At 40.2% G+C, this 21,238-nt stretch overlaps 1 protein-coding gene across 1 annotated transcript; it reads right to left on the reverse strand.

The window, feature by feature from the left end:
- Positions 1-293: 293 nt before the first annotated feature.
- Positions 294-20,876, reverse strand: LOC131760301 (putative tripartite motif-containing protein 49B). Its single transcript, XM_059070237.2, has 12 exons — positions 20,463-20,876; positions 19,856-19,951; positions 18,941-19,171; positions 18,163-18,185; positions 16,575-16,672; positions 15,061-15,544; positions 6,308-6,722; positions 5,323-5,418; positions 3,821-4,051; positions 3,035-3,057; positions 2,410-2,507; positions 294-867 (listed from the first exon to the last, which is right to left on the reverse strand). The coding sequence occupies exons 1-12, from the start codon at positions 20,874-20,876 to the stop codon at positions 368-370; spliced, it is 2,709 nt and encodes a 902-aa protein (XP_058926220.2). The 3' UTR covers positions 294-367.
- Positions 20,877-21,238: the final 362 nt, after the last annotated feature.

Below are 21,238 nucleotides of genomic sequence, written 5' to 3' on the forward strand. Positions count from 1 at the left end.
CTGGGTCTGGTTGGTGACCAGGTCTGCCCATGCTGTGTAAGCCCTGGGTTCCTGTACTGGGTATCAAGAAGTAAGAAGCACATGCCCATACTTTGGTGAGTCCAGCAAGCTCACAACACAGGTGAACAACCACATTATATATTCCAGACAAATGTCTATAAGGCAAGCTTTTATTGTCAAGAAGATGGAAGACACCAACAAAAGTTTGCATTTGACACTATCTTTATAACAAATAGCAATAAAGGAGCTTCCATTACAATAGAAAGAGCCTAAAGACAATGAAGTATCCTTGATTTGCTGCACCTGAGAAGGGTTGCCTCGGAGAAGGAGTCCTGAGCATCCAGTCAGGGTCCTGACTTAGCCCTCCTCACGTGTGGCCAGTGCAAATGAAAGGCCTGACAGGGAAAGTGAGCAGGCCATCCTCGTACCTCCAAAGGAGGGAGCGCTTGGCAACGTCCACAAAACCCATACTCCCACTGTCAAAATCAAGGAACACGCCAACCCTGCCCTGAGGTTTCTCTATGTACAGAGGAGTGGTCGGGATGGTGGTCCAGAGACGGTAATGATGATCCTCCTTCACACACACAAGGAGAAAGTTGTCCCTGTTGGATTCCTTCAGTATGCCGTCATCCTTCCTTGTCCAGGAATCCTTACAGACGCCTACAGCCCAGTCCCAAGAGCTGTCCACATCCACCTCCCAGTATTGTTTGCCAGAGGTGAAGCCCTGGGATCCCCATGCAGAAAAATACTTCGATGTTATGCCATCCAAAGACACATAGAGGCTGTCATGCTCATACTTCAAACTTCTTACATCATCAAACAGCCTGATGTGCTGGCTTCTTACTTCATTACTGAATGCAATTTTTACTGTGGAGAGATGAGAGAATACTCCAGTCAAAATCAATGTTCAAAATAAAATTATCTATGAGAGAAGAGGGTCTACCTAGGGTCTCACTGGGAGAAAAAAAAAAAACCTTAAGGTTATTAGAAGTGCAGTTCTAACTGGAAACATTGGATTCGAATGTTGCCGGGATATCTGCTGAGGAAACAGATAACTAGTTACAATGGAAAAAACTTCATAAAAATTCAGAGATTATACAGGATAGGGAGGTCATGGCTACTTCTGGCTGGGTCTGGTTGGTGACCAGGTCTGTCCATGCTGTGTAAGCCCTGGGTTCCTGTACTGGGTATCAAGAAGTAAGAAGCACACGCCCATACTTTGGTGAGTTCAGCAATCTCACAACACAGGTGAACAACCACATTATATATTCCAGACAAATGTCTATAAGGCAAGCTTTTATTGTCAATAAAAATGGCTACTTCATTCTGGCTGGGTACTTTTCCTGACATCTAAAAGACTGGATACCGGGCACCAGTCACCTCCAAGACCATGACAGTATAACTCACCTCCACCTCCACCACCACTGCTCAGGGAAAAAAAAAATACATTGTAGAATAGAGAATTGGTGATCATTCTAACATCTCAGTTAAGTTAGCAAGTGGACACTGCAGAAACAAAACCTAAGGATGACTTCTTAAAAGTGGTTTCCTTGTAGGAATTTCCGCCTTTAATATGTGGTTCTAACGTGAGGCCTAGTCTTCCACTTCCTGCTAAGTTACCCTCCAGGGATGGGTTTATCATGAAGCTCTATGTGGCTCATCAACCACCAATTTGCTTTCTTGTTGTTGTTCACAAATCCTGGTTTCTGCATTTAATTTTTGTGCCTTATATATATATTTTTGATTATATCAATGGAAAAAAACACATCATACATTCAATTGCCAAGAAACTTTCAAGCAAAAATTTTTTTTTTTTTTTTTTTTTGGTATGCGGGCCTCTCACTGTTGTGGCCTCTCCCGTTGCGGAGCACAGGCTCCGGACGCGCAGGCCCAGCGGCCATGGCTCACGGGCTCAGCCGCTCCGCGGCATGTGGGATCCTCCCGGACCAGGGCACGAACCCGTGTCTCCTGCATCGGCAGGCGGATTCGCAACCACTGCGCCACCAGGAAAGCCCGCAAAAATGTTTTTGAACTCTAAGTAACTGCACTTAGACTCTGAAATTGGAATATCCTGGATTAATAACCCATTTTCTAGAATTCAGTGAACAACTGACATTGTATGGGATGATATTTCTAGGGCTCAAGGAGCCATTTTTGGAGCATGTCCTTTTTTTCATTATAGAAATTATTTATCAAATTTATGAGTAATTTATAAGGCCTGAATCACATCTATCCCTGCACCAGCCTGCATGTATTTTGTAAGGATTTTAATGACTCTGTGACTACACATGTCTATACATGCCTATTTGCAGGCTGTTCTGTACAAGGTGAGAGATGAAGAGGGAAAGATTGTAGAAACCATTATTGAAGGACCTTGCAGGGTGGACACACCGATGGGATGACACTCACCTCGGAAGCGGTTGAGCCAGTCCATCAGCCCAGTGATGGGTCGTGCACGGAGTTCTGGCAGCAGAGGCTGAGGCATGTGCAGCTGTGCTGACTCGCTCCTATAAGGAGGGAGATGCGGTTAAACTTTCTGCTGCCCAGGACTTCTTAACCACAGCTTTTAAGAAAAAGTCAGCATCCTTCAGCTCAACTCTCTTATCAAAATCCTTTTCTCCACAATCATAGGATGGGATCGTGCCATTCTTAGGAAATTTTTTCTCACTTTAATTCATGACCTGATTTCACCCCCATTTCTCAGAGATACTTGCCTCTCTCACCTAATGTCTGGGAAGTACTACTCCTTGCACTTCAATGTGTTGATGATTTTGAAATTTAAATCAGAAAAAAACTGGCCTTTTAGAAACTTCTGCATTGAGCTCTACAGCACATACCTCTCTAAGCCACAGGAGCAAATTTCTGATGCTAAGTTCTGATTCAAACGGAACAGGAAATCATACTCAGCAAAACAGGCACCACACATGCACACACAAGCAATGTAATATTATCTAGTAAGTTATGTGTTCCCTTTGTTAAATGCAGCTTGATCTCTTTCACAGCACCCCGGTCAGCATCACAAGATCAGACTTACCATTTCAGTTTGTCTCCTAATTCCTGTCAAAAATAAAATAAAAAATTATAAGATTAGACTTCTTCATAAATTGCCAACCAGGATTTGGTTTAGGGAAAACTTCAGAAGAGATCTAATCACGACCACGAGAAAACAGTCTGGAAAATCCATTTTCCTTTTTCTCCCTAAAGAAAACTCTGGCATAATGTGTTGAAAGAATCTAAATTCTTCATAAATTAACAAACCTGAGGATGAAAGAGTGAGAGCGAGAGAGCGAGAGCAAGCGAGCGAGAGAGAGAGAGAGAGAGAGAGAGAGAGAGAGAGAGAGAGAGAAAGAAAGGACAAAGGTAGTGATTGTGCATTGCTGCAACCCTCAGCTCTCTGTAAATTTGTCTTTCCTAGGGCTTGTCCAAAAGGGTAATATGCCCCTCCAAAAAGGCAACTCAAACCTAGGATATCCAACAGGAGGTGGAAATATATGAGCTTTTGCCAAGTTTCTCCCATTGTCCAGCTGGAGATCAGAAAACTGAATGACAATACATAAGTTGTTCCTTTCTGGTTTTGACAGAAGCAAGCTACAAAAGGAGGTATTGAGAAGGGAATATTCCTGGGGAGTCTCTATAATAACAATTCTGTAAAGCTTGCTCAATCATGGTTTGGATGAATTGTATTTCATCTATAATATTTCCAACTAGGAGAGACTCCCACCTTAGGATGCAAGAGATGAATAAATATACCCCTGGTACCATTTAATGGTCATTGAAGGTGAGAGCTTCAGAAAAAATATTTTCAGTCCTCAGTTCTTACCTGGAGCAGCTCCACATCTGGTTTATAGGACATTTTCTTGAGCTCTTTGTATATTACTTTGAGGTCTGTCTTCTTTCCACTCATTTCCTCTTGTCTTTTTCTGATTTGCTTACAAATCTTTTGGCTTTCTTTTATAATACTCCCTAAGTAGTATTTTTCTTCCTCCTGAAGAAATGGAGTTACCATCTGATAAGTTTTCCTAATCATGTCTCCATATCGATACACGTAAAACTGTTGGGAGATGGATTTCAACAGCATTAGTTTGCTCTGATTCATGTTCTCTTCCAAGAAGCTACATCCATCCTAAATTCGTAACTTCTAAGAAATCAAATTTATTCCTCTTTCCTTCACTTATTTTTCATTGTTTTTAACTACATCAAGAGCCAAACCCACCCTTTCCTCAAACCACTTTCATCAAATTCATGAGTTTCTGAAACATCTGGAGAAAATCTTTTCATGGATCATTTCTTTCATATGCCTGCTTTCAAATCTGAAAGACCCCATGCACGCAATTGAAATGTATGGGTGATTCATACATGATATGCAATATCTTCATCTCAATGTTAGTAAGTAAATTCATTTCTCATCTCAACCCTCCCAAACTCCACAGCCAGAGTTTTATCTCTGAGCAGCCGTGTTCCATTTTACTCTCAGGGTTAGTATCCTCGGGAAAGATCTTCCTAAGAATCTCACCTACTGCCCTCAAACAGGTGCCAATCCTCATAGCCCTTTCTTTCTGCCCTCCTTTCTTCTATAAACAGGTTCTGTCCTCCCTCTAAGGCCACAGCCTCCTTCCCATATTGTTTGGAAAGTCATTCATCCTCATTCCATTGCATATTGCCTCCCAGTATTGATGGATTCACTCTCTCACTCTATATCTCTTTCTCCTTGTTCCTTTTCTCCCTGAGGTTTTTCTTTAACATGTCACATTTTCTCCTACTTGAACCAACATCACTCTCTAGCTAGTGAGCTGTCGCTTTTCACGATGACAGTCACACTGCTTAAATTCCTGTTCATGTCTCCTTTGTATCACATGGGCTCATGTACTAATCGGACTGAAGTACTTGTGGTTCCCAATGATACACCCTTTACTTTCCGGAATGTATGACTTACAGAAATCTGAGCCTGAAATAACCCACGGATTTTTAAACACCCACTTGATCTTCAGACGTGGGATTGATCTTAAACATGAGAAATTTTCCCTGGGATCCTGAATCATGGGCATGGAATCGTCCACGTCTCTCCATATGCCTCCACCTTAACACTTGTGGCACATTCTTCTAATGTATCTTTTGTTGTAGTTACTGATCCATTAGATTCTAAAAAACCCAAGAGGTGGGTTTTGTAGGTACAAATGGTACATAGAAATTTTTTTTAAATGGTGTTCAACCCATTCTCAGAATTTCATGGCACATGATGATTTCACCTCAAATTATTAAGGGATAAGTTTCTAGCATGTCTGCCTCAATTTGTTTCAAAGAGAAATACATTCTCATACTTACCATCCAAGGGTCAGTTCCTCTGCCATCTTTCTTGAGATTTCTTTCAATTTCTTGGATCTTTTCCCATATAGATCTCATTTGGTTTGCCAGCTTCTCCTGTAAAATAATTGAATTTTAACACCAGAAAAACAAATAGATTGAGGTTTCAGACCCCAAACGATGGAGTGTACACAGGGATGTCAGGTACAGGACCTGGAGGAAGACTGGAAGGACCATAACAGATCACCACATTTCCCTATTCTTCCTCACTATCATTCAGTTTTAGAAGATTCCACACTGCAGAACCACACACCATCAGGGAATCTTGTATCTAGGGAAAGGAACAGGATTTTATTGAGCATGGCTAATTTTCAGGTAGTTTGGCATCTTGCATCAGAATTTGGATGTAGTGCTGCTTGCTGCCTGCTAATTCCAATATACTGTATCTTCTTTCTTTGTCCAGAGTCAGGAAACCTGTATCCAATGGAAAAGACGTTTTGCACTTGTAGATTTTAGAGTCAAAGACTCTTTCTCAAAATGAAGGCTTTATAGAGCCTTGAGCATAATAATGTATCATCCAAATAATTTCAATTAACTTTATCACCCAGCCATTGGATACAAGTTCCATAAAGACAGGTATGCTTCAGCATTTTCTTCATAGCTTTGTCATTGCTAACTAGTTCTATACCTGGAACTCAGTAAAGAGAGGGTTTATTCATCATTATGATCATAATATCCTTTTTAAAAAAGTATTTAATTTACTTATTTCATTGTGACAGGTCTTAGTTGTGGCTCGCTGGCTCCTTAGTTGTGGCATGCGCACTCTTATTTGGGGCATGCATGTGGGATCTAGTTCCCTGACCAGGGATCGAACCTGGGCCCCCTTTATTGGGAGCATGGAGTCTTAACCACTGTGCCACCAGGAAAGTCCTGACTGTAATAACCTTTTAATCTCTTAGCTGTACCATCCTCCAGCTCTCTAAGTGCTTGCACAGACATCACTCACCCAGTGTTCCTCAGCAGCCTCTTCAGGGGAACGGTGCCTGTGAGCCCTGTGTTCCTGACTTTGAGAGCAGACCAAACAGAGCAAGCTCTTGTTGGCTTCACAGAAGATCTTCTTTGTCTCCTTATGGGTCCCACACATATGTTCCTCAGACTTCAGGAATTGCCTGAGATTTGCTTTCCTGGCAATGGACACCAGATTCTTCAGAAGAAAATTGGTTTTGAGGTTTGTCTGCTCTGATCGTTGCCTGCACACTGGGCAACTGGCAGGGTCTTTGGCTTGTTCCCAGAAAAGATAGAGACAGGACCTACAGAAGCTGTGTCCGCAGCCTATGGTGACTGGGTCTAGAAGGTAATTCAGGCACACGAGGCAAGTGAGCTCTTTTTGGAAGGCTTCTGGGATGTCTGAATCCATTTTTCTGAGGGAAGGAAATCAGGAGTTTATTCCTCTACCCCAAAGACAAAAAAGGCCCAAGGAATATCAGACACAGATTGTCACTGAATAATACACTGCTTTAGGAGGGATTTTTCATTTGACAGAAATGGAAAACTGAGACACAAAGAGAACTCTCAAGAGCTGCAGAAAATTTTCTCAGCTGCCAAACCAACACAACTTCTTGCCCTCTTTTCCCCTACCTAAAGGAGAACCTCACGTTTGTTGAGATCTTATTTTCCTCTAGATAGCATGAGCTTCAGGAGTTTGACCTAAGTTATAGCTCTATGTGGTGGGTCCTGATTGCCCTAAACAATCAGTCATGATGCTCAATGCCAGTCATTGATTTAGCGCAGCATACTTGACTAAGATGTATTTTTATTATTTCCTATAATTGTCAGGCAGTTTTCTTTGGATGTCCTTTTTTTATCTCAGTCTGAATCTAGACCCACAAACACTTTTTTTCTTTGCAAAACACTTTCTGAATAATTCAGAGATAATGAAGAGGAACCTAAACATTGTCAAATTGGATCCTATTCTAACCAGAAGCAAGTTACATGCATATACTAATCGGTTGAGTTTGCCTTCCTGTCTTATCTGTACTACACTCGTCAATCAAAAATGAAACGGGGGGCTTCCCTGGTGGCGCAGTGGTTGAGAGTCCGCCTGCCGACGCAGGGGACCCGGGTTCGTGCCCCGGTCCGGGAAGATCCCACATGCCGCAGAGCGGCTGGGCCCGTGAGCCATGGCCGCTGAGCCTGCGCGTCCGGAGCCTGTGCTCCGCAACGGGAGGGGCCACAACAGTGAGAGGCCCGCGTACCGCCAAAAAAAAAAAAGGGGGAATGGTTATATCTTCTCAGTCTTTAAAACTGTTATCAAGCATCCCTTTCATCTTGTGGTAAGATGCAGTTTGCATGTAATGGTAATAATCAGAGCCGAAAAACAAATCATGCTTTTAAAAATTGATTTTGCTAAAAAATTGGGTCCTTGCGTCTATACTAGTTAAGTAAAGAGGTTCCTCAACTTTCTTATATTCCTGTATGTACACAAGTGTCACTTTTCTCTTGCCCAATCATTTCCTAGTTTCTTTAAAATTTCAGTCAGAATAACTCACATTTCTTAAGAGACAATGTTTACTTCACTTTAAAACAATATTTTCTCCCAAATTATTGCATGCCTTACCTAGTTCTGTTGTGTAGAATATTATGTCTCCTGTGTATACAGGCACACTCCACTTTTAAAGTAGACTGTAATAGGTACGGCACATGGAGTCAAATAGTCCTAAAAATTATTTTTAGGCTCTACATCAAACCCAAACGTATAAGATATCAGACAACCACTTTCTGAGTCTTTGTAATACATAGGAATAACTAAGAGATGAACAAAATCAGATAACTAAAATTAATCACCATATTAATTCCAGCATGTATGCCAAGACAAGATGACAGTACAGAAATACAGTCATTTCACTAAGTTGGCACACAAGATTTTTTTCAATGAAACAACCTCAATTTTCTGTTAACATTAGGAAATTGTGTTTTTTTCCCCTCAGGAGAGTCCCATGAACTGCTCTATGGTAAATTGTGTACTCACTGAAAGTACTGTAGAAACAATCCTCACTGGAGAAGTAATAAGACAATGTCCGCTCGGGGATCAAGGCTTCCAAGGGTGGTAGTGGTAGCTCTCAGAAGTCTCCAGAGCCAGGTGAGCTCCAAACACTGGCTCTCAGTTCTGGAGAATGAGTTTGGCTCCTTTATTGTCCTTACATTGAGCTCTGAACCACACCCGCTTTTTCCAAGTGATTGCATTTCACCAGTTTTCTAATAGGGTTAATATGGATGATGAGATTTCCTGAAACCTAGGACAAGACTGCTTTAACACCTTGGATAATCTTCATAAACCCATCTCTGCAAACATCTTCTCACCAAGAACCACTGATTATACCACAAATCCACCCTCAAATGGGCCTTCATATGTGTTTCTAGATATCATGGATTTTTATTTTTAACTTACCAAAGAAGTTGGAAAGATTATTTCATCACTTAGAGAGTTTAGCAAATGTCTTGGAAAACTTGGAAATCTGTTTCTTGAGGTTTGTTTAAATATGTTCTGTCACGGAGGAAGTGCTTTATTTTGTTGACTGATTGGTTTTAAAAATTTAAAGTAGGACTTTAGTGTAAGAACATCTGTGGTGACAACTTCAGAATGGAAATTTCTCTTGCCCCTCACCATCACACTCCAGATCAAGCCCCCCAGTGTCTCCCAGCAACAGCAGGACAGGAGATTATCTGCCTGGTGCTCCCCCACCCAGCTCAGGGGGGACAGTAGAGAAAGGCCCCAGCACAGAGACCCCTTTGGGACAGTGTCATTTATAGGTTGCTTTGGAACAAAACAGAAACAACAATAACCACAATAGGAAAACTAGAACAAAGAAACATTTTGAAGAAATAACACATACCCTTACCTTCCTTTCCTGATATATTTCTCACTGAACAATCAACTTGAGAATGCAGAGTTTTTGGAAGGAGTGAGACTCATGACCCTGTCTTTAAGACTTCCAAGATACATGTACCATATATATATGTTTCCAGTGGTTGATGCTCCAAAATGTTTATGAACATGATTTTAAAATGACCTTGAACTGCAAAAGCACAACCCCTCTCTCATGGGGGACCACAATTGTTACAAGCATTCCCAAGGTCATTATTTTTCAATTCTTAACCAATTTCCCTATCACCCTTCTTTTCTAAGTGAAGTATGGCAATATAGGTTAATTACTACAATAATACCTTGTGTTCCCAATTAGTCATAAAGTGGTTTGGGGAATGCTGACATGAAAGTGATTTTATTTTATTTCTCTGTTTTTCTATATTTTACATATTGCAGCAGTCACCAAAATCAGGGCACCAGATGCAAATGTACAGTTTTCTCTTCAGTAGACACTGGCACTCTGGATCTCCTCAGTGGAAGAGGTTGAAGACAGCACTAGCCCAGAGTTCCCTGGAGAGGATGACATTGGGCCCGTAAGTGTGTGTTTAATTAGGATCCTGCCCCTCAAGCAGCAGCTAGGAAGATAAATTAGTGTAAGCTCTCTAGTTTAAAATCATGGTAAAAGACTTTACTTATATCTGCAAAACTCCTTCATGGTATCACTTGGATTAGTTTAGTGCCTGATTGAATAATCAGAGGTGTGTACATGCTAAAACATGCTGCTGCCCTCACTTCCCCCTTTGAAGTCTAGCCCTGCCAAGTTGGCATGTCAAGAAGCCATCATGAGGTTATATGCTGTGAAAGTTATCAAACATAAAAATAAGTCTCCTTAATCTATGTTAAGTTTATTATTCAAGAACACCTACAGAATGAATGCCCTAGATATATTGATACATTCTGGAACTCAATAAATTGATCATATTACTACACATTTCCGATTGCGAAGGTGAGAAACTAACATTTTGGCTTCTAAGTTTACTGTCTGTGAGCTTGACTAAAATCAGTGAATTTCTATTTTTAATTTTATATCATTCAGTACTGTGAATTGTTTTGCAGTGTTTTTTTGTTGTTGTCATGTGGAATCAGCTGTTTTAGAATATTAATAAAAATCCATTGGTTGAAAACATACAAGAGATCATAGACTAAGTCAGTACTTACCAGCTATTGTCACTGACATAACAGGTTAATAATATGTGGTATATTTTGTTCAGTGATATCCAACATTTCAGAAATTTTGATTGATTTCTATTTACTGATTTAGCTATTGAAAATGCAGCATAATACATTCTTTTGGACATATATCCTTGTTTGTGAGAATTTCTATTGGAAAGAATGCTCAAGATGATGTTGCTGGGTTAAAAGGTTATGTGGATATAAGATTTTGATAGTTGCCACTGCACTGTCCTGATACAGAGTGGAATAGTCCTTTTCTAACTGGATGGATGCAGGGCTGTGAGCAGATTTCCTCAACCTTCCACCAAATGAGAAGTGTGGTGGGATTAACACAGCTCAGAGCCAGGGAAGGAAGAAGTATTGCAGGTCTCCTGCCAGCTCCTCAGGACTCTTAGCCAGGGCAGCACCGCCTGTGAGGCATCTGCCTTTTTGAAACTCTGGGACAAATTTGGGAAGAGTGTCCTTATAAAAGAGAGGCTATGGAGGATGGAGTTATAGTGACCAGAAGCTCAGCAAGCAGGCCAGGGCAGTCACACGTATCAGGGTGGAAGACAATGGATTCCTAGGTGACATGAGAAACACTGGCCGTAGGCTTAGAAAAAGGACCGAAGCCCTTGGTGAGGGGAAAGTAGAATTTCAGCCAGATCTTTCTCTCTGTAACCCCTGCTCCTGCACATAAACACTCCTACATAGCAGCTCTATTAGCAGCTCCACTGTTGACTGAAGTCCATGTTGCTTTGCTGTTGCTGCGGAGGTGAGGGGCCAGGAGCAAACAGCTGGGCACCTCAGCCTCCTCTCCCTGGGTGTGTTGGGGCTTTAGCTCCTGGCTCCAGAAAAACCAAAGCAAAATAAACTTTTCGCACCTTATTTCATTAGATACAACTTCAAATACAATGTTGAAAAGGAGTGGTGAGAGAAAACACATTTGCTTTTTTCGTGATCTTACCAGAAGGCTTCTGGTTTCTCACAATTAAGTATAATATTAGCTCTATGTTTTTCTCAGTCCCTTTTTTTTTTCCGTTCTTCTTCTGGGAACCCTATAATTCAAATGTTGGTGTGTTTAATATTGTCCCAGAGTTCTCTGAGACTCTCTTCTTTTCTCTTCATTCTTTTTTCTTTTTTCTGCTCTGCGGTAGTTATTTCTAATATTTTATCTCCCAGGTCACTTACCTACTTTTCTGCCTCAATTATCCTGCTATTGATTCCTTCTAGAGAATTTTTAATTTCATTTATTTTCTTGTGCATCATTCATTGTTTGATTGCTCTTTAGTTCCTCTAGGTCCTTGTTAAACATTTCCTGTATTTTTTCCATTCTATTTCCATGATTTTGGATAATCTTTACTATCATTATTCTGAATTCTTTTCCTTGTAGGCTGCCTATTTCCTCTTCATTTGTTTGGTCTGGTGCATTTTTACCTTGCTCCTTCATCTGCTGTGTATTTATCTGTCTTCTCATTTTGCTTAACTTACTGTGTTTGGGGTCTCCTTTTCGCAGGTTGCAGGTTCACAGTTCCCTTGTTTTTGGTGTCTGCCCCCAGTGAGTAAAGTTTGTTCAGTGGGTTGTGTAGGCTTCCTGGTGAAGGGGACTGGTGCCTGTGTTCTGGTGGATGCAGCTGGATCTTGTTTTTTGGTGGGCAGGCCCAATTCCAGTGGTGTGTTTTGAGGTGTCTGTGAACTTATTATGATTTTAGGCAGCCTTTCTGCTAATGGGTGGGTTTGTGTTCCTGTCGTGCTAGTTGTTTGGCATAGGGTGTCCAGCACTCTAGCCTGCTGGCCATTGAGGGGAGCTGGGTCTTAGCGTTGAGATGGAGATCTCTAGGAGAGCTTTCACTATTTGATATTATGTGGGGCTGAGAGGTCTCTGGTGGACCCATTTCCTGAGCTCAACTCTCTCACCTCAGAGTCTTAGGCCTGACACCCGGCGGGAGCACCAAGACCCCGTCAGCCACATGGCTCAGAAGAAAAGGGAGCAAAAATTAAAAGAGAAAGAAGGAAAAAATAAAATAAAGTTATTAAAATTAAAAAATAAAATAAATTATTATTAATAATTAAAAAGTGATAAAACAAGAAAAAACAAAAAAGAGAGCAACCAAACCAAAAAAACAATCCACCAGTGATAACAAGCACTAAATACTATACAAAAACAAAAATAGGCAGACAGAAATCAGGACAAATGGTAAGAGCAAAGCTATACCGACAATATCACACAAAGAAGCATACACACAAAAAGAGAAAAAGGGGAAAAAATATATTTATATATAAAATAAAATAAGAGAGCAACCAAATCAATAAATCAATTTACCAATGTTAATAAGCTCTAAATACTAAACTAAGATAAACATAAAACCAGAAACAGATTAGATGTAGAAAGCATACCCCAGGTCTACAGTTGCTCCCAAAGTCCATCACCCCAATTTTGGGATGATTCATTGTCTATTCAGGTATTCCAGAGATGCAGCGTACATGAGATTGACTGTGGAGATTTAATCCGCTGCTCCTCAGGCTGTTAGGAGAAATTTCCCTTTCTCTTCTTTGTTTACACATCTCCTGGGGTTCAGCTTTGCCTTTGACCTTAAATTTAAATTTTGGCCTCTGTTTAGGTCACCTGAGGGCATCTGTTCCCACCCAGACAGGATGGAGTTAAAGTAGCAGCTGATTAGGGGGCTCTGGCTCACTCAAACCGGGAGGAGGGAGGGGTATGGAATGTGGGGCAAGCTTGCGGTAGCAGAGGCCAGCATGATGTTGCAAGAGCCTGAGGGACACTGTGTGTTCTCCTGGGGAATTTATCCCTGGATCATGGGACCCCTGCAGTGGCGGGCTGCACAGTCTCCTGGGGCGGGTGGGGGGTGGATAATGACCTGTGCTTGCACACAGGCTTCTTGGTGGCTGTAGAAGCAGCCTTAGTGTTTCATGCCCATCTCTGGTGTCCGCTCTGATAGGCATGGCTAGCGCCCATCTCTGGAGCTCATTTTTGTGGTGCTCTGAATCCCCTCTCCTCGCACACCCTGAAACAATGGTCTCTTGCCTCTTAGGCAGGTCCAGACTTTTTCCCGCACTCCCTCCTGGTTAGCTGTGGTGCACTAGCCCCCTTCAGGCTGTGTTCACACAGCCAATCCCAGTCCTCTCCCTGGGATCTGACCTCCGAAGCCAGAGCCTCAGCTCCCAGCCCCCACCCACCCCAGCAGGTGAGCAGACAAGCCTCTCAGGCTGGTGAGTGCTGGTCGGCACTGTTCCTCTGTACAGAATCTCTCTGCTTTGCCCTCTGCACCTCTGTTGCTGCGTTCGCTTCTGTGACTCCAAAGCTTTCCCCCTGCCATCCCCCATCTCCGCCCGTGAAGGGGCTTCCTAGTGTGTGGAAACTTTTCCTCCTTCACAGCTCCCTCCCAGAAGTGCAGGTCCCATCCCTATTATTTTGTCTCTGTTTTTTCTTTTTTCTTTTGCCCTACCCAGGTACATGGGAAATTTCTTGCCTTTGGGGAAGTCTGAGGTCTTCTGCCAGCATTCAGTAGGTGTTCAGTAGGAATTCTTCCACATGTAGTTGTATTTTTGATGTATTTGTGAGGAGGAAGGTGATCTCCACATCTTACTCCTCTGCAAACTTGAAGGTCCCCTCAGCAAGTCATAATCTCCTTTAGATTATATTGGTCATTGTAGGGAAATCTCAAATTGATTGTATAAAACAATATTATTCTATAGCTCTTGATATCTCAAACTTTAGGATGTAATTTTCACAGGATGTGAATCTGCAAATCAATTTCCTGTCTTTGGTTGACATTATTCATTAGTATTTTATGTGTATTATGTTAGCTACATTTTAGAAAATTTTAATGATGATAGAATACTTTTTCTGTGTATTAGCTCTTTCACTCATGTATTTGTTCATTCATTTGCCTTATATTTATTTTTGTTATGTTCTAAGCTCTTCATTGGATAGTGGGAATAGAGTAGTAAATAAGTCAAAGGCCATCCTTACTCTCTCAGAATTTTCAGTCTGGTAGTAAAAAGTATCTAGTAATTTGGTGAAAGTTTGTTGAATATTATGATGAGGTGACATATGCTCAGAGAGTGTGTTATAAGAGGAACTATACTGGTCTGTGGAGTCAGGAAAAACTTTCTGGAAAAGTTGTTGATGAGCTATGATGTGCTGAATGAGTAGGGTTTAGAGAAAGTCTAAATGTTTGACAAAGAGAAAGGGTTTGACCAAATCTTTCAAATACATGGATCCAACCAACTAGGTCACACTCGAAGAAAAAACTGAGCTATTTCTTTTATTTACTAGGCTGAGATATATACCACTTCATTCTTCTACCCCGATATGGTTCAACTATGGAAGAAAAACACATTGCTTAAAATGTAAATGAACCTTATGATATGTAATTTTTTAAATAAAAAATTATTTTTTAAAAAAGGATATCTATTGATTATATCCTAGAAATGCTCCATAATAGTTTTTATTAATAGATCATTTAATTAACAAATTTATACATTCAACATGGTTATACAATTTTATAAACATACCATCATTATGTTCCATTAACTTACAATAGGCTCAGACAGTCAAGTATCATCCTGTAGCCTCACATGAGGTTTCAGGACAGTAACTTCCTCCAACGAGAAGTTCATCTAATAAGTGGTCATGAAACTTGACTATTCATGGAGACCTAAGGCAAAGGAAAGGCTTCAGAGGGGAAGAAAAGAAGGAAGGAAAGAAAGTATATATGAGGGAACCTCTGCAAACATCATAGAAGCTCACAGTTCCATTGTCATAATCCAGAAACACTCCAATCCTACCCAGAGGCCTTTGCACATACAAAATTAAGGGTGGGGAGTTTGTGGACAGAATATAATGATTGTTCACTTTCATAGAAAATAGCAAAAATGCTTCTTCAGAATGAATAATGATATCAGTATCACTCGTCAAGATATCTTTACAGACTCCCAGGATCCAGTTCAAGGAGTGTGTCACATCCACCTCCCAGTAATGCCTCCCAGAGGTGAAGGCCACAGCTCCCCAGGACACAAAACTCTCTGCACCCTGGAGCTCTCTGGACACGCCATGATGTTCATCTCCATATATCATAGTTGTATCATCCTCAGAAATGCTCACATTGTGAATGGTCGTTTTCTGACTCAGAATGTTATCCACTGCAGAAAGAGCAAAAATGTGGTCAACAAGTGGGATTTCCATGGCCTGAGAGACAGAGGCTCTCTACCCAATGAGTCTTTTCATTTTCCCTCCTCCAACGAAATATAAAACGAAGACAAAAGGGATTTCAGACTGGCTCTTCTATGAAGAACAAGAGTTATAACTATCTCTACAGCACATAGAAACACTTCAAATCATATAGAAAAAGAAAAAACATACAGACATATCATGAACTCTGTGAAGTCTGATTCAATGTCAAATTCTTGATCGTTTATTTCAGGACCATAAAATTTTATTTGTTTTCTTTACTTTAGAAAACTTTTCTTGTGTCTTTTGTCTTTAACACTGTTTAATATATAGAGAGCACTTTGATATTATGTGGGTATTTGTTGGGCTAGAATCTCTACCTAGCAAGTTTTCAAAGCAAAAATGTTGATAGAAATCCATCAATGAATAGTTTGGAAGCTTCTAAAAGCATGTTATGACTAACCATGTTCACATAACCCTCACCTTTCAATTATTTTGAGATTGATCTAACAGCATTACAATGATTCTGCCTAAGCCAATTGTACTCTATTTTGTCAAAAGTTAGTAATTATAGAAATAAGAAATATTCTTTGTATAATGCATGATAAACACAATTGTAATATAGAAAAAATTAAAACCAGCAATGCCATATATAACCTTTCAAGAGTGAAATAAACTGAATAAACATACAATATTAACAGCTACTCTGAGAACTAAATATTCTATTTCTTTATAACTAGCTGATCAATCCAGTTACTCTCTTCTTTCTCTGCCTATTTCAGATGTAACTAAAAATATGTGTCTTGCTTTGCATTTGCAGTAAAATATAGGTTGCAAAGTTCAGCCATGTTCTTTGTAGCATGACTGTATTGGCAGAAAAGATATAACAACTTTGGAAAGTCATGTACTAACTTCATATCAGAAAAAATAAAATCAAAGAAGGCTCCTTCCCAAGAACTACCAAAGAAATGGAGGCCTGATCACCAAAGCGCTGACTCTTACCTCTGAAGTTGTTCAGCATGTCTAGGATTCCAGTGACAGGCCAGGAAGTGAGCTCTGGGTTCACTGGCTGAGGCTTTTGCATCTGTACCAAGTCAGTCCTGTATAAAAATGATATCAGTTACACTTCAGAGCCAAAGGTTAATCACACAACCGTTACAAATGAAGCCGTTTATTATATTTTTTTATTGGAGTATAGTGGCTTTACAATGTTGTGTTAGTTTCTGCTGTACAGCAAAGTGAATCAGCTGTATGTATATATATATTCCCTCTTTTTTGGATTTCCTTTCCATTTAGGTCACCACACAGCACTGCGTAGAGTTCCCTGTGATATACAGTCATTTCTCATTAGCTATCTATTTTATACATAGTAGCATATACATGTCAATCCTAATCTTCAAAAGAAGCTGTTTTTAATCCAAAATATTTCATCAGAATTCTCCCATTTTTGGTTAATTGGGCATTCATTATATTCTACACTCTTGGGGATAAAAAAATATGTTACCTTACTTTTTTTCAAAATATAAATTTTATCAAATTTCAAATTCCCCATTCATTTTAGTCATTATTCCATTTCTAGAAATTGTGAGGTTTGTTTACTTGCTCTATTCAATCTCAGGTGATGCAAAGATCCTGGGCATTTTACAGAGAGCACAAATTCAGGCAAAGCTTTTGTACTACAGTCAGCAAGTAGTCACCAAAAGGAAGAGTACACTGAGCCAGACAGCTTTGCTCTTGTCAGCCCAGTGAGGGAATCCAATTCCAGCCTGACTGCCCTTGTCCTGAATGTCCAACTTCCCAGTGTGCACCAGGAAGCCATTCCCTCTGAGGTCCAGCCTACAGGGGGCTTTCAGTGATGGAACAGGTTGAGTCACTGCTACTTCTAGGAACAAAATCACAGCCCCTCTTCCCACTCTTAGGGAATCTACCTCTTTCCAGTATTATTCACCTTCCAACTCACTCAGGTAGGTTCTTCCTGTATTGCAACTTAGAAAATTTTGTTCAGTACGTTTTACTGTGGTAAGGCTAGAGAGGTGGAACAAAGTCCAGAATGTCAGAAGACTTTTAGGTATATTTGAAATCAACCAAATGAGCAGGAAACTTCTGAGACCAAGGAGTAGAAGGCTTTCGGAACTCTTTTGAAAGAAAATAGAAAATAGCCACAAAAACAATGTTAATAGCTCAAAAAATGTACAGTCCATCTGCCATTTCCTAGGATTCCACACCTGTGGATTCAATCATGATTTGAAACTGTGAAATCTGAATGGAAGATATTCGGAAAAAAAAATCAGGAAATTTCAAAAAGTAAAACTTGAAAATGCTGCACACCAGGCAACTATTTACATAGCATTTAATTTACATTATAATAGGTGTTAGAAGTAGTCTAGAGATGATTTAAAGGATAATAGAAAATGGTTAGGTTATTTGTACATACTATATCATTTTGTATAAGGGGTTGTACATCCTCAGATTTAGGTATGGGGGAGGGCCTGGAACCAAATCCTCATGGTACTAAGGGATGACTGTACATTTACTTCATCAAAAAGACAGAAACATTCTCAGAAATCCGAAATCTTTAGTGTAAACTCACCTTTCCAATACATTGCCCAAGTCCTGTGAGGGAAAAAGAAAATATGATGTTAATCATCATGTCCTTTTGCATCTGTATTCTTGTTTGTTCCTTTCATTAAGGTATTTATTCTCTGATTCTTCTCTAAGGAACAATTAGAGGTTATCTTAATAACAGAACCTAAACTAAAACGTGATGAACTTAAGGTGCATTACGGAAGGAAGAAGGCCAGGAAGAGTCTGTGTAATGATGCAACAACATCTAGGTCTCCAGTGTCACTCATTGCCCTGTCCTATTCCCAAGGAGAGATCTCATCATTTATGATAACAATTAAAGCAAAACAGGGGACCATACAAAATGAATTATAGAATACATTGAAATTGATTACCAGTTCTAAATTTTTCTAGACAATGGGCAAAACCTCAATGTCTTCAGTATGTATGGGATAACAGAGTGACAAGGGATTAGGGGAACATATATTGAAAATTATTCCAGCAAAGTTAACTTTTCCTGGCTACAGAATTTTGCTGGCTTTGGATAATCAGTGTGGAGAGTCCCCTTGATCACACTGAAATAATTTTGTCCTATGTTAGCTAATAAAAGGATTAAAAAAAAAAAAAAAAACCTCCCAAAGATTACCAGGCTATGAGAAATAAGGGATTGGACAAATAAGATAATGGGAGTCAAGGAGCGTCATCCCTTAGCTGAGATAAGAGTATATGCAGGTAACATTTCAATGTCATGGCAACGGTGCCCAGAATAGTATTTCTGTCTCTGAGGATGGAACCTCCCTTCTCACCTGGAGCAGCTCCACATCAGGCTTGTGGCACATCTCAGTCAGCTCTCTGTACATTTCTTTCAGACTTTCTTTCTGTTGAGTCATTCTGAGTTCACTCTCCCTGAGTTGCTGGAGAGTCTCCTTCACTTCTTTCTCCAGTGCCTCCAGATGGAGTTGCTCCTCCTCCCGGAGAAAGAGGTGCATCCTCTGATACTGAACTTTGATCATCACCTTCCTTATTGCTGCATAGTTCTGCAGAGACAGTGGATTCAAAGAATCACTCATCCTCATTCTCAACAGAAAACGTCCAATATTATTTCCTTACTGTCATCGGGAAAGTTCTTGACAAACTTTCTACCTCACACCTCAAAGGGTCCTTCCTGTCCATCCTTTCTCTATATTCCTAGTTTCTTTCTCTGTTTAAATCAAGCCATCCAAGGGGTCCCAGTTTTTCTCCCTAGGAGGTTTCTTCAGGGTTATTAGTCCATTATTTATTTTGTCTCTTACCTGAATCTTCTTTTCTTTTTGTTCCTTTGCCTGACCTTCCTAAATATTTTTAAATTATGTAAACCTCATATTATACAGTTTAAAAAATATTCTTTATTTTTCCTCTGGGTACTACTCTATTCCTCTCCTCTCCTTTAGAGTCACACTGAGTCAATGTTCTCTTATCATCCATTTCTGAGAAGGTTTATCCAAATCTTCAAAATTTGGACTATGAATAATTTTCATGCCCTGGTTTTCCCATATACTAGCAATATTTGAAATAGCTGGTATTGGTCTGTATATTTGTGATTACCGATACGTCATTTGAAACCACTACTTCTCCAGGGAAGAGACCACTGTCCTTTAACTGGGAACTTAAACTGAGCTAAAAGTCTAAGCTAGAATCATGTCAATATTCATACAAATGAAAAGGAACATTTTCATCCTTACCTCTAATGACTGAGTTTTGTGAGTTTCCAGATTCAGATTGTTTTGCATTTCTTGTGTCATTTTCCATAAGGAGCCCATTCTCTTTAGAAGTTTCTCCTGCAAAATACCCATAAGGTTTAGTGACACAGATGATGATACCGTAAATTTCATCCCCTTAATTATGAGTAAAGGGAGTCATTGAAAAACCAGTAATTGTGATTTAAAATGAAGTGATAAGATTTTTCCACATTAATCTAGTCTGATTCTAATGTTTTGAATATCGGAAATGACAGAGATGTATCCTAGAAAATTGGAGGAACGTTACAAATGATGGAATCCATTTCCTAAGAAATTGAGACTCACATATTTATATAACCTGACTGAGAAAGCCTCAAGCTCACATCAGAAGCCAGTATGCCTGGTGCTGCCACATGCCCCAGGATGCAGCATTTCCACATGTTTGGACAATTGGGCAACAACATTGAAATGCTACATTTCTATCTTGGGACCCACACTGAAAAATCCCCACCTCCACCATCTCCATCCCCATCAACTTCATTATGATTTTCATCTTTCTCTCTGATTTAGGAGCCTATAGGTTCCTAATTGCCTTAGAAGCATCACCTACCCGGTATTCCTCAGCAGCCCATTGTACTGGACTGTGGCTGTGAGCTGCATGCTCTGGGGACTCAGAGCAGGGGCCACAGAGCAGGCTCTTGTCAACCTCACAGAAGAGTCCTTTGGCTTCTTTGTGTGTCACGCAGATCTGCACCTCTGAGTTGTTGGTTTGTTTAGCTGCGTCCTGTCTGGCGAGGGAAGCCAGCCTCTTGAGTACAATATTGGTTTTGAAATCTGGCTTCTCTGATAGTCCCCTGCACTCAGGGCAGCTCTTTGGAGTCTGGTCTTCCTCCCAGCAGAGGTACAGGCAGGGACGGCAAAAGCTGTGCCCACAGTCTATGGTGACGGGGTCTATGAAGTAGTTCATACAGATGGAGCAGGTTAGTTCATTCTGGAAAGCTTGAATGAATCCTTCGGAATCCATGTTTCTAGAAATTAAAGAGAAAGAGCAAGAGTAATCATTCTAATAATCATTCTTTTACCCTGATTAGAAAAAAAACAAAACAGAAAACAGCCTTTGGACAAAGCTTGTCTGCTTGAACTCTATCTGATTTACCTATTTGCTTACCCCCAGTACAAACCTAGAAGTGGTGAATACAGACAGATTGGGTTCATGCTATAACACAAATGATGAAATTATAGAAGAGACTACCTAGCAACTTCATTGTTTAAAATAAGCCATGGTCTCAATCATACCTAAATTACATGGAAAAGCTTAAATATTAGAGCAAAGGCTAAGAGACAGGATGACGCCAGAATTCTTTTTAATAGCTGATTGGTGCAGAA

The sequence above is a fragment of the Kogia breviceps genome, chromosome 7, assembly GCF_026419965.1.
Source record: "Kogia breviceps isolate mKogBre1 chromosome 7, mKogBre1 haplotype 1, whole genome shotgun sequence".
Taxonomy (NCBI): Eukaryota; Metazoa; Chordata; class Mammalia; order Artiodactyla; family Physeteridae; genus Kogia; species Kogia breviceps.